This window comes from Hemicordylus capensis, chromosome 5, assembly GCF_027244095.1.
Source record: "Hemicordylus capensis ecotype Gifberg chromosome 5, rHemCap1.1.pri, whole genome shotgun sequence".
Taxonomy (NCBI): domain Eukaryota; kingdom Metazoa; phylum Chordata; class Lepidosauria; order Squamata; family Cordylidae; genus Hemicordylus; species Hemicordylus capensis.
This window is the reverse complement of record NC_069661.1, coordinates 195,817,155-195,829,461: the sequence shown is the minus strand read 5'-3', so window position 1 is coordinate 195,829,461 and position 12,307 is coordinate 195,817,155. Positions and strand designations below refer to the sequence as shown.

General features: G+C 43.7%; 1 protein-coding gene across 3 annotated transcripts in view; it reads left to right on the top strand.

Moving 5' to 3' along the window:
• The first annotated feature begins 5,217 nt into the window (after window positions 1-5,217).
• PPP1R12A (protein phosphatase 1 regulatory subunit 12A) overlaps window positions 5,218-12,307 on the top strand; it is a 181,461-nt gene continuing 174,371 nt past the window's right edge. For 2 of the 3 annotated variants that reach the window (XM_053252012.1, XM_053252009.1), the window contains exon 1: window positions 5,219-5,619. In XM_053252012.1, the coding sequence (XP_053107987.1) occupies window positions 5,383-5,619 (237 nt within the window). In that variant the 5' untranslated portion in view covers window positions 5,219-5,382. Of the gene's footprint in view, window positions 5,620-12,307 lie in introns of all 3 variants that reach the window. The other variant, XM_053252011.1, reaches the window with a different exon arrangement.

Genomic DNA, 12,307 nt, shown 5'->3' with positions numbered 1-12,307 from the left:
CCATATCCTCTCGCACAGAGGATATTCCTCTGGGGGGTGGGGGCCTCCTTGTAGTGGGTGATTTGATCATTAGAGGTATAGAGAGATGGGTTTGTGACCCGTGTGTTGACCGCACGGTGACTTGCCTGCCTGGTGTGAAGGTTGCAGACATCACGCAGCTTCTAGACAGGCTCTTAGGCAGTGCTGGGGAGGAGACAGCTGTCGTGGTGCATGTCGGCACCAACAATGTGGGGAAATGTAGTCGGGAGGTTCTGGAAGCCAAATTTAGGCTGATAGGTAGCATATTGAAGTCCAGGACCCACAAGGCAGCATTCTCAGAAATGCTACCTGTTCCACGCGCAGGTACAGTGAGACAGGCAGAGCTGAGGGGTTTCAATGTGTGGATGAGACGTTGGTGCCAGGAGGAGGGGTTTAGATTTGTTAGGAACTGGGATACATTTTGGAGTAAGCAAGGCCTGTACAAAAGGGAAGGGCTTCACTTGAACCAAGATGGAACCAGACTGCTGGTGCTTAAAATCAAAAAGGTTGCAGAGCAGCTTTTAAAATGACGCCTGGGAAACAGCCGATGGGAGTTGGCCAGTATCCCGTTCGGCAAAAGCCATCCTTTAAAGTGCGAGGCTGCAAAGGATTCAGATAAAACAGAAGGGGACAGAGCAGTACTGCATAAAGAGCAGACGGGAGACTGTGCCAGCTGGTCAAAGAGTCAAAAGAAAGATAGCATACATCAGGTGAGAGATTCAGCATATAGGTGCTTATATGACAATGACAGAAGCCTCCAAGCCAAAATGGGTGAGCTGGAGTGCTTGGTGGCTAATGCAGAAATAGATATAGTGGGCATAACAGAAACATGGTGGAAGAGTGAGAACCAGTGGAACACTGTTATCCCTGGATATAAACTCTATAGAAAGGACAGGGAAGGGCACCTTGGAGGTGGAGTAGCACTGTATGTTAAAGAAGGCATAGAATCTAACAAGCTAGAAAACCTGGGTGGACTGGAGTCCTCCACAGAAACCCTGTGGGTGACAATACAAGGCCTGAAAGGGAACGTGCTACTGGGGACGTGCTATCGCCCTCCTGATCAAAACGCTGACAGTGACTGGGAGTTGCAGCAGGAAATCAGGGAGGCATCAAGGAGAGGCAGGGCTGTAATCATGGGTGACTTCAATTACCCACACACAGACTGGGTAAATTCACAGTCAGGTCATGACAAAGAGGTCAAATTTATAGATACGCTAAATGACTGTGCCCTAGAACAGTTGGTCTTGGAACTGACCAGAGAGAAGGGAACCTTGCACTTAATTCTGAGTGGCACCCAGGATCTGGTGCGGGATGTCAGTGTCATCGACCCTTTAGGGAACAATGACCATAGTGCCATCAAATTCAGCATACATGTGGGGAGAATATCACCAAGGAAGTCTAACACAGACATTTTGAATTTCAGAAGAGGAAACTTCGCTAAAATGAGGAGTATGGTGAAAAGGAAGCTGAAAGGGAAAATCAGGAGAGTCACTTCACTCCAGAGTGCATGGAGTTTACTCAAAACCACAGTACTAGAAGCCCAGTTAGATTGTATACCCAAAAAGAGGAAAGGTACCACTAAGTCCAGGAAGATGCCAGCATGGCTAATGGGTACTGTCAAGGAAGCCATAAAAGGGAAGAAGACTTCCTTCCAAAATTGGAAGGCCTGTCCAAATGAAAAGAACAGAAAGGAACACAAACTCTGGCTAAAGAAATGCAAGGCAACAATAAGGGAGGCAAAGAGAGAGTTTGAGGAATATTTAGCTAAAAGCATCAAGGGGAATAACAAAAACTTCTTTAAATAAATCAGAAGCAGGAAACTTGCCAGGGAGGCAGCTGGACCATTAGACAATGAGGGAGTGAAAGGGATTATTAAGGAGGATATGGAGGTTGCAGAGAAGCTAAATGAGTTCTTTGCATCTGTCTTCATGGCAGAGGATACTGAGCATATACCTGTTCCTGAACCAGGCTTTTCGGGGATGGAAGCTAAAGAACTAAGTCAGATAGAAGTGAAGAGAGATGATGTTCTAAACTGTCTGGAAAAACTGAAAACTAACAAATCACCAGGGCCGGATGGCATCCATCCAAGAGTCCTCAAAGAACTCAAATGTGAAATTGTTGACCTCCTTGCTAAAATATATAACTTATCCCTGCAATCAGGTTCTGTACCAGAGGACTGGAGAGTAGCAAATGTAACACCGATTTTCAAGAAGGGATCCAGGGGTGATCCAGGAAATTACAGGCCGGTTTGCTTAACATCCATTCCAGGCAAATTGATGGAAAGCATCCTAGAGGATAAAATCGTAAAGCACCTAGAAGAACAGGCCCTGCTGAGAATGAACCAGCATGGGTTCCACAAAGGTAATGCTTGCCTCACCAACCTTTTGGAGTTCTTTGAGATTGTCAACAAGTGTGTGGATCAAGTTGATTCAGTTGACATAGTCTACCTAGACTTCCAAAAAGCTTTTGACAAAGTTCCTCATCAATGACTCCTGAGGAAACCTAGCGGTCATGGGATAAGGGGACAAGTACATGTGTAGATTGCTAACTGGTTGAAATTCAGGAAATAGAGGGTAGGTGTAAATGGAGAGTTTTCGCAATGGAGGGAAGTAAGAAGTGGGGTCCCCCAGGGATCTGTACTGGGACCAGTGCTTTTTAATTTATTCATAAATAAGAAGAAGCAGGGGTAAGCAGCGAGGTGGCCTGATTTGCAGATGATACCAAACTCTTTCGGGTAGTGAAATCCATAACTGATTGTGAAGAGCTCCAAAAGGATCTCTCCAAACTGGGTGAGTGGGCAACAAAGTGGCAAATGTGGTTCAATGTTGGCAAGTGTAAAGTGATGCACATTGGGACAAAGAACCCCAACTTCAAATATATGCCTAAGGGGTCTGAGCTGTTAGTGACTATCCAGGAAAGGGATCTTGGGGTCCTGGTGAACAGCTCGTTGAAAGTGTCAACTCAATGTGCGGCAGCTGTAAAAAAGGCCAATTCCATGCTAGGGATCATTAGGAAGGGGATTGAAAATAAAACTGCTAATATTATAATGCCCTTATACAAAACTATGGTGTGGCCACACCTGGAGTACTGCGTACAATTCTGGTCACCACATCTAAAAAAGGACATTGTAGAACTGGAAAAGGTGCAGAAGAGGGCAACCAAGATGATCAAGGGCCTAGAGCACCTTTCTTATGAGGCTAGGCTACAACACCTGGGGCTATTGAGTTTAGAAAAAAGATGACTGCGGGGAGACATGATAGAGGTCTATAAAATTATGCATGGAGCGGAGAAAGTGGAGAGAGAGAAATTCTCTCTCTCGCATAATATTAGAACCAGGGGTCATCCCATGAAATTGATTGCCAGGAAATCTAGGACCAACAAATGGAAGTACTTTTTCACATAATACATAATCAACTTGTGGAATTCTCTGCCACGAGATGTGGTGACAGCCAACAACCTGGATGGCTTTAAGAGGGGTTTGGATAACTTCATGGAGGAGAAGTCTATTGACGGCTACTAGTCGGAGGGCTGTAGGCCATCTCCAGCCTCGGGGGCGGGGTGCCTCTGGGTACCAGTTGCGGGGGAGTAACAGAAGGAGAGCGGACATGCCCTCAACTCTTGCCTGTGGCTTCCAGCAGCATCTGGTGGGCCACTGTACGAAACGGGATGCTGCACTAGATGGGCCTTGGGCCTGATCCAGCAGGGCTGTTCTTATGTTCTTATGAAACAATGTAAATTGTGTGCTCAAAGTGCCAGAGTACAACTTTTAAGTATCTGCACATTTGCGCTTCAGGATAAACATGGATGGGATTGCACTGCCAGGCTGCAATCTTTTACATACAAAGTCAAATTGAACTCTGAGGGCCTTACTTCTGCATGAAAAAGGGTTGAGCTGGTACCCCTGATAACTGGGCAAAGAGGCACCTTTTAAACGTGGTGATTCTCTTTATTTAGCAGGGGGAGAGTAGCTGGACCTATCCACTCCCAGCACAGTAGCTCCAGTGACTGTTGCTGGTGTCTATCTTACGTTTCTTTTTAGATTGTAAGCTCTTTGGGGAGAGGGATCCATCTTATTTATTTATTATTTCTTTATGTAAACCACTCTGGAAACTTTTGTTGAAAAGCGGTATATAAATATTTGTTGTTGGAAGAAGATGGTAGAGAACAGTTTTTAAGACTACAATCCTACACACACTAACCTGGGAGTAATTTGAATTTTATTTTAAAGTAAACATGTCTAGGATCCAGCTGCTTATCTAACAGCACTGCAATTCAGGCTGTGAACTTGAGAAATGATATGGAGCTTGATCCTATCCATGATTACTCAGAAGTAAGCCCAATACCGTGGTCAGTGGAATACCTCCAGGAGGTAAGTCCACAAAAGACTACAGCCTGATTCAAACTGTTAAAAGTAACTTTTAATTGTAAAAAGTGTGCCTGGTAGTACCCTAAAGTTTGACTGATTGCGGTAATAATAACAGATTTATTGCATGCGGACTTCTTCAAGGTGATCCCAGATTCCCCTTTGTTTTTGCTGTCCGCAACAAACTCACACGCAGGGCTCTCTTCTGGAATTGGTCACACACAGGAAGCACAAAGGCCGATTCAAACGTCACTCGTGAGAACAGTCCTAGGGGCCAGGTACTTCCTGCCTCTGCTTCTTCCGACGCAGAGTTGCGGGGATGCACTGTCAGAAGGAGCTCCCTTCTTCCTCCCGGCGACCTCTTGAATTCAACTGACAGGGGAGAGTTCTATGCAGCGGGACGACTCCGAGGGAAGCCCCGAAGCATCCCAGGGCACTTATTCCCTCATTGCTTTACTTCCAAGGAAGTTATTAGTTTAGCACGCGCAGAGGCTTGTTGTTGCAGGCTTGTCGGTCATCCTTTCATAATATACACAGACGGGAGGAAGCGGCTGGAGGGAAAGCATCGCGTAACTTCTTCCACGTTCCGCCTTGCTGCCCGCAACCCGCGGCTCACCCCTAGTGTTAAACCAACAAGCCGCCGCATCCCCGCGCTCGAGCTCGCTCAGAGCAAACTTCATCCGCCGCCGCTTCTCTTCACACATCTCGCGAGGCTACGTGGAGGAAGCCGGGCGCTTCCCTTCTCCCCGTCTCCTCCCTTCGCTCAGAGCGCGAGGATAGGATAGGCGCGCGGAACGCTTCCCGGGCGGTGCTTTGGAGAACGCTGTGCGCTGGGAGGAGGGAGGGAGGGAGGGAGAGAGAGAGCGCGAGCGCTCGGCCGTGGTGTTCTGTGGGATTCAGGCGGCGCTTTGCCTCTCTCCTTCTTCCTCCTCCTGCTGCTGCTGCTGCTGCTGGGTGCGGAAAGCCGCCGCTGAGGCAGAGGGACGAGAGCCGAGCGGGGCATGAAGATGGCGGACGCCAAGCAGAAACGGAACGAGCAGCTGAAGCGCTGGATCGGCTCCGAGACAGACCAGGAGCCGCCGGTGGTGAAGCGCAAGAAGACCAAGGTGAAGTTCGACGACGGCGCCGTGTTCCTGGCCGCCTGCTCGAGCGGCGACACCGAGGAGGTGCTGCGCCTGCTGGAGCGCGGCGCCGACATCAACTACGCCAATGTGGACGGGCTCACGGCGCTGCATCAGGTCGGTGGCTGCTGCTCTCTCGCCGCCGGGGCTCCCGGGGCTGGGCCTAGCTGGCCTTGGGCTGGGCAGGAGCCCTCGCTGCCGGGGAGAGGGCCTGCGCCGCCGTCGCCGCCCCCCTCTCCTCTCCCCCTGCAGCGGGATCGGGGAGGCATCTCCGGCACCCCGAGGACAGCTCCTTTCCTCCGCTGGGTTTTTTGGCCTTGGGGGCCGGAGGCCCGCTCTCTCCCGGAGGAGATCCGCGCAAGCCTCCCTTGCTTGTGCTGGAGCAGGGGAGGTGTGTGGCGGGGGGCGGGTGCTTAGGCCGGGGAGCCGGGCCTGCCTCTGCTTTGCCCCAGGGACGGTGGCACGGTGGGTGTCTTCTTCCGCCCTTCCTCTGCACTCGGGAGGTCTGCGGTGTGAGGCTGGCGGGGGATTTGGTTCCGCTGGGAGAAGGCTGAAGGGCTGCTCGGCTCCGGCCTCGGATCATCGCCGGAAGGGAAAGGGCTTCATGAAGCGGGCAGTGGTGGGGTCGCAGTCGCTTCCCGGCTTAGGAGGTCTTGGCGGTTGCCCCTGATGAATGGCTGCCGTTTCCTGCCCCCTTGTTTCCCCAAATCGCTAGACTGCCCTCCCTTTCCCGAGAAAATCGAATCGTTTCCCCCGTTCCAGTCGCAAGTCGTAGTATTGAAAAGTGTGGAGATGTGGTTCTGATACGTGCTGTGCAGTGTGGAGTAGAAACTCAAACTCAGTCCTTTTGTCGAGTGTGTGTGCTCCCCCACCCCTTAAGGGTAGAAAGCTGTAAAATAATTAGTGTGAATTATATTGTTCGTACACTTAGATTATTGTTTTCGGGGAAATGGAAGGGAAACTGGTTGTCAAGTTTTCTCAAAATGGATGCTTTGTGCATGTTAAAGTTTTATAGGAGTCTGATTGGAATCTCAAAATGTTAGCCAAATAAGGAAAGACTGTGGCAATCCAGAGATAATGCGGGTTTGCTTGAATAGTTCTAGGTTCTATTAACAGGCCAAAAGCAATAACATTAAGCTCACTGAACTTCAGAAACCCAAGAATAATCATTTTGACAGGTTGATTTTTGTTTTGAAGTTAGCTGACCTGGTAGTTCCAGAAGGACGGTAATTACAGTCGCCTGTTGAATCAGGTAGAAATTCTCTGTGCAGTATACTGATTAGTGCTTGAGATTGTAGTGCTTTACTTATCTATGAAATACACATATCAGCTTAGTATGTGTTAAAAAATTCCTAATGATGAAAGTAGTATGGGGAAGGCTTCTCTGTTTCTGCTGTGTACATAACTTGTTAGCTGAAGATGGTTTATATGTTCCACATACTTTGGTTTTTTTGTTGTGCAAGGTGTATAATCAAACCTGTCTTCTGAATGAAACCTGCCATTCTTCTCTTGACAACGTGTAATAAGTTAAGAGAATTCATACATGCCATGTTTACAAAATAACTAAAATATTAAAACTTGCATTGTAATGATAAAATCAAGAAAGACTAATTTCTGTGAAGATTTCACTTCTTTGCCAACCTCAACTGTGTTTCATCACCCTGGAGAAATGGTTTTTATTGTTGAGAGGCCACATTTTACTGGGTTAGATGCTAATCTATTCTGGGGTTCTAGAAGATGCAAAATTTATAGAACTTGTAATGGCAGTAAAAATATGATGCTTTCTTACTAAGGACTGCTGTGAAATACTAGGGTCAACATACTTTTCTTGCCAGCAACCTTTTTAAAAGGAGGACATCTTTATGGTAGCATAATTCAACATTGTTAGGTTTGTCAATGCTAGATCTAATCAAGCTTATCCTGATAAATTTCAAACTTGAGGGAATAGAGGTGCATAAGGTCTGTCAGCATAATTTTTGAAAAATAGATCTGTGACATAACTAAAAATGTTTGATTTCTGCCAACACATAGGTGGTTGAAAGGGAAGCTTTGAAGGCTTAAGCTGCTCCTAAACAGGTTTATTGAGGACCAAGTCCTGTGGAACTTGCCAAGTATGTATAAGATTGTAGCCTTAGGCTGTTTATTGTCAATTCATCTTACTCTGAAGTAGTTACATTGTGAGACTGTTCAGGAATAAGAAACCTAGAATTTGCTACTTTGTATTTTGGGAGTGCTTTCTGAGGTTGTATGAGTCATCAGAACTTTTCATACAAGATCTTAGTTCTTCAAACTGCCTTGTCCTACCTACAGACTTAGTGTTGGAAAAACGGGGTCAAGCACTCAGTTCTGAATACTGTAACTTTTGAAGATGTAAACAAATGCACATTTATTCACCATGCTTTTCTTCTGAAATTTCTTCTGAAGTGGTGACTGCATACACCACTTGATGGTAGATAACACTTGACAACTTATTCTAAGGGCAAGTCACTCAGTTGCTGTGAGGATCTTCAGTAGAGTTAGTGGAAACTGAAACTTTGTTGCTGCCATTGTTGGACAAGTATGCAAGAAGACTGGGCTAATTTCTGTCAGTGCTGACACATTGTCAAAACTGACTTTTTTCTGTACATCCTCAATGCATATTGGTGTAGTAAAAGCTATTGATTTCTATGCTGTATTTCTTTGAGACAGTAGAGAATAAATGTTCCAAATTTTAAATTCAAGCATATGTTTTACTGCTTACAGTGAAGAATGGTGATACTGGTTTAATCTGAAATTATTTAACTCTCATGGATTGTTGTACTGATACTTTGGTCTTCATTGAAAGAGCTTTATGATTGATGTTTGTATGGAAAGTCAAAAGATTTGAAGATACTTTCCAGTTTCGTTTTTCCCTAGCTAATGAAAAATATTGCTTGAAGAAGATCCAAGGGTAGTTGTCAGTTAATAGCAGTTGCTAATTTAAAGCTTGGTGGTGTCTTTGGACACTAACAAGAAATAATCCTTGTTACACACACCGATTTTTCACTTGTCAAACTTGCCATGTTAAAATTCAGACAAGACTGGGTTGTACCACTTGTTCGGTGGGGGGAAATAGAAACAACAATAACAAAAAATAGTGTGCAAGTTGACCCCTCTTTCTGCAAATACAAACTTTTCTTTGTGTATAGGAAAATTTCGGAAACAGCAGATCTCGATCTCTCTGGCTCATCCCCATATGTGAATTTAAGACCATTTTGGTTATGATTTTGCTTTATACACACACAAATCATTTTTCATTTAGAAGCTGCTCTGACGTGCCAGAGCAGCACCTTTTCACTTCCATGGACAGAGAATTTCAGGTCCTACATTGGCAAAAGCCTTACACCTGGGTCATCACCATTCTAATGTTATAAATGCAATAAAGCACACAGAGCAGAATCCAAATTCCTCACTGCCACCTGAGCATGGGCTGCTATATGGATAGGTGGTCCTTCAGTTGTGTAGGTCTCAGATTGTGTAGGGCTTTAAAGATTAAAACCAGCATTCTGAATTGTGCCCAGAAGCATGCAGGCAGTGTAGTTAGTGCAGCACAGGTTGTATATGAGAGTGTGTTGTAATACTTGTCAAGGCAAGCAGCTTGTGACTGAAGTTTCCAATTGGTCTTCAAGGGCACCCCCATGCAATTTATATTGCAATACAGTACTCTGAAAGTTATTAAAACATGGACCAACATGGCAAAATCATTCTTGTTGAGAAAGGGTGAGAATCTCTGCAACAGTGCATCTGGTAAAGGCACCTCTAGGACCAGATGTAGCCCTCTTTTAAAAAAGCAGGCTTGGTTCCAGAAGTACCACAGGTTTCTTTACCTGGTCAGACAGGGAAGTAGTTACCCACTCTGTTACAGCTTGAGATAAATCTCATGGAACACAGAATAACTTACTGCTGAGTAACTATGCAGAGCATTGAGGCTGCAAATGTTTCTTTTGAGTTTTGAAGTTGCCCCCCCCCCATCCCTCACTGCAAGCAACACACAAAATTGCCTTGTAAAAATTACAGGGTTAAATATATGTTCATTGACTACATTATGAGCTGTTCCATTTGCCTTAGTTCTTGTTTAGGATTTTCTAATTTAAAAGTGAATGTAAATAGTCATGCCGAGTTATTAATTGTCTACATTACAAATTAAAAGTCAATGGAACCCACAAAAGGTTGTTGATAGAACTTTGAAAATCAGTTTGTTTGTTTGTTTGTTTGTTAAATTTATATACTGCCTTTCATTAAAACAGTTTGAAGCACTTGACAAAAAGCAAAAACAAAACGCATCTTCTAGGTGTGATCCAGCGAGACAGACATCTTAAAACTCTAAATTGAATATCTCTCACTGAAATGCATGGGATTTAAAAGTGCTTAACTTTGCTGTATTGAATTCTAGTTCGTATGGTTGATTACCTTTAAAGGTGGTTTGACTGAGCCTAGCTCCTATTATGATCCATTTATGATCCTATTGTGATCCATTTAAAGTGGTCACTTTGAGGGTTTGTTTCTTTAAATATCCTTTGTCAGTAATGTCAACAGTGCTTCAGCAAATGAAATTAAGAATAATTAGAAATTATTCTAAAATGAATAATTAGAGTTTATAAATTAGTGTGTTAACACTTTGATCTTTTTTGTTAGGGTAGAAGATATGCATGTGCATGAACCTTGGTTGCTCTGCAAACTGGTTCGTACTGTTTTGGGGGTGGTGTTGGGGGTGGGGTGGCATTCGGCACATTAAAAGTAAGCAAGCAGGCCCTTAGCTGTGTGACCGCTGTTCCACACAGTCTCCTGCTGCGTCAGTTCTCTCCCATTTACATTCACTATTAAATGATATTCAATTAATTACTATTTCATTTACATTCACTATTACATCAGAAAATCCTAAACATGAACTAAGCAAATTGAATTGTTCATGATGCTGTCAGTAAACATATATTTAACACTGTGATTTTTACAAGGTGATTTTATATGTTACTTGTGGGCGGGGGGTGGGGGCAACTTCAAGACACACACACACCCCTCCCTCGGCTCTGCCCTTGAACCGCCAAACCTGTTCAAGGTTGTGCTGAACCGGAGTGAACCAATTTGCGGAACCACAAACTGGTCCAAATTTGGAGTGGTTGGGGTTGGACTGGATTGGATTTGCTGAAAAAGATGTATGTTTTTTTTTTAAATTGTCTTCTACATGCCTAGTAGAACATGGTTGGTTTTTGCAATAGGAGGATACTAAAATCAATTCATTGCCAAGTAGTTTTTGACAAAATACTTTTGCATTTTAGTATTGATTTTAAGCAGTGGGGCATAATTGTATGTGTGTATTGCACATAGATGTAAGCAGACATTTTTTCCCTTTACATGAAACATAATTAACACTTTTGATCCTAAAACTTTGTGAAGCTCATAATGAAGCTTGAAACACTTGGTGCTAAAAGGGTACTAGGTATTAAATATAAGAACTTGTTAACCTGTTTCATGCTACGCTGCATGTAACTTAGTGAAAGCTATATAAACTATACAATGAATTTGCCAGATTTGATACTGATGACACAAACGTGGGAGCTCAGTGTGCCAGGTTAGAGTTCCTGTTAGCTTGGTATAATTGTTGTTGTATTAATCCAAGTGAATGAGAACTTCATTGGGATAATCTTTGGTAGAGAACGTATGGACATCTTTGTGTTAGGAAGAACTCGAGTGTTGGATAGCCTATTAGATTGTGTGGCTGTTAAAATTCTATGCTATGTTTTATAAAAAAATTCTTTACAAAACTTTGTCTTCTCATGGCAAAACTTATGATTTTTAGTACACAGAGAGTGGTAATTAATAAGATGCATTTTACCATGGGCTTTAATCACCATATAATTTCCAGAGAGTAGGTTGGATACATTTACCTTATTTATAGTTGTGGCTAGTGAGGTATAGCCTATATTTCCTATCCTGGTATAGTTAACTCATTAAAAATAAGTAACCACTTCTTCTGACATTTGTGCAATGTTCATTTTGTTATAACATTGTATTAATATCTTAAAATGTATGATTTTAATTTTTCCCCATTTCTGAAGAATGGGGAGCAGATGAAGTTAGTATCTTTTTCATTACAAGTATATATTCAGAAAACTCCAGTTCCTAGAGCTGATGCAGATTAATCCATGAACACATTTATTAGACCTTCATACATGCCTGAGGGCTGTTTTAAGTATAAGATATCTCTACTGTTTATGGTACAAGTTATGAGGTGGGGGGGGGATATTGTTGCATCATCAATGTGAGTAGCACTTCATTGGATACAAGAAAATAGGTTTCTGTCTCAAGTGGCTTGCGAGCTATTATTCAACATGGAATACTAATCGAATATTTTGTAAAATGTAAAGATCAACTGGTCTATGACCATAATAAACTTTATCTATCTATCAGCATGGAATACAACAAAAAATGGAAGGATAGTGGTGCTGGGGCAACAGGAGGCTCATGTATGTGCATGACTGAAGGGTTGGGCTGGCTGAAAAAAGGTTTTTTTTTCTTTAAGCACCCTGCAGATAAGAGAAACAATGCCTGAAGCACTTTTGTGCTCCATGTGTGAGAGAGTGAGACCCCCTTATATTCAGAAGGATGGGTACCCTGACTACAATTCCACAAACATAACCACAGAATATTTTCCAGCATGCTGTGGTACAGACCAGTTTTTGGAGTGGTACAAAGTACATGAGAGGGAGAACTAACATGTCCATCAGAAGTGAGTTATTGGAAGGACAAAGGCTAAAACTTGTAAGATAGGAAATGAGAGAGCGACAGT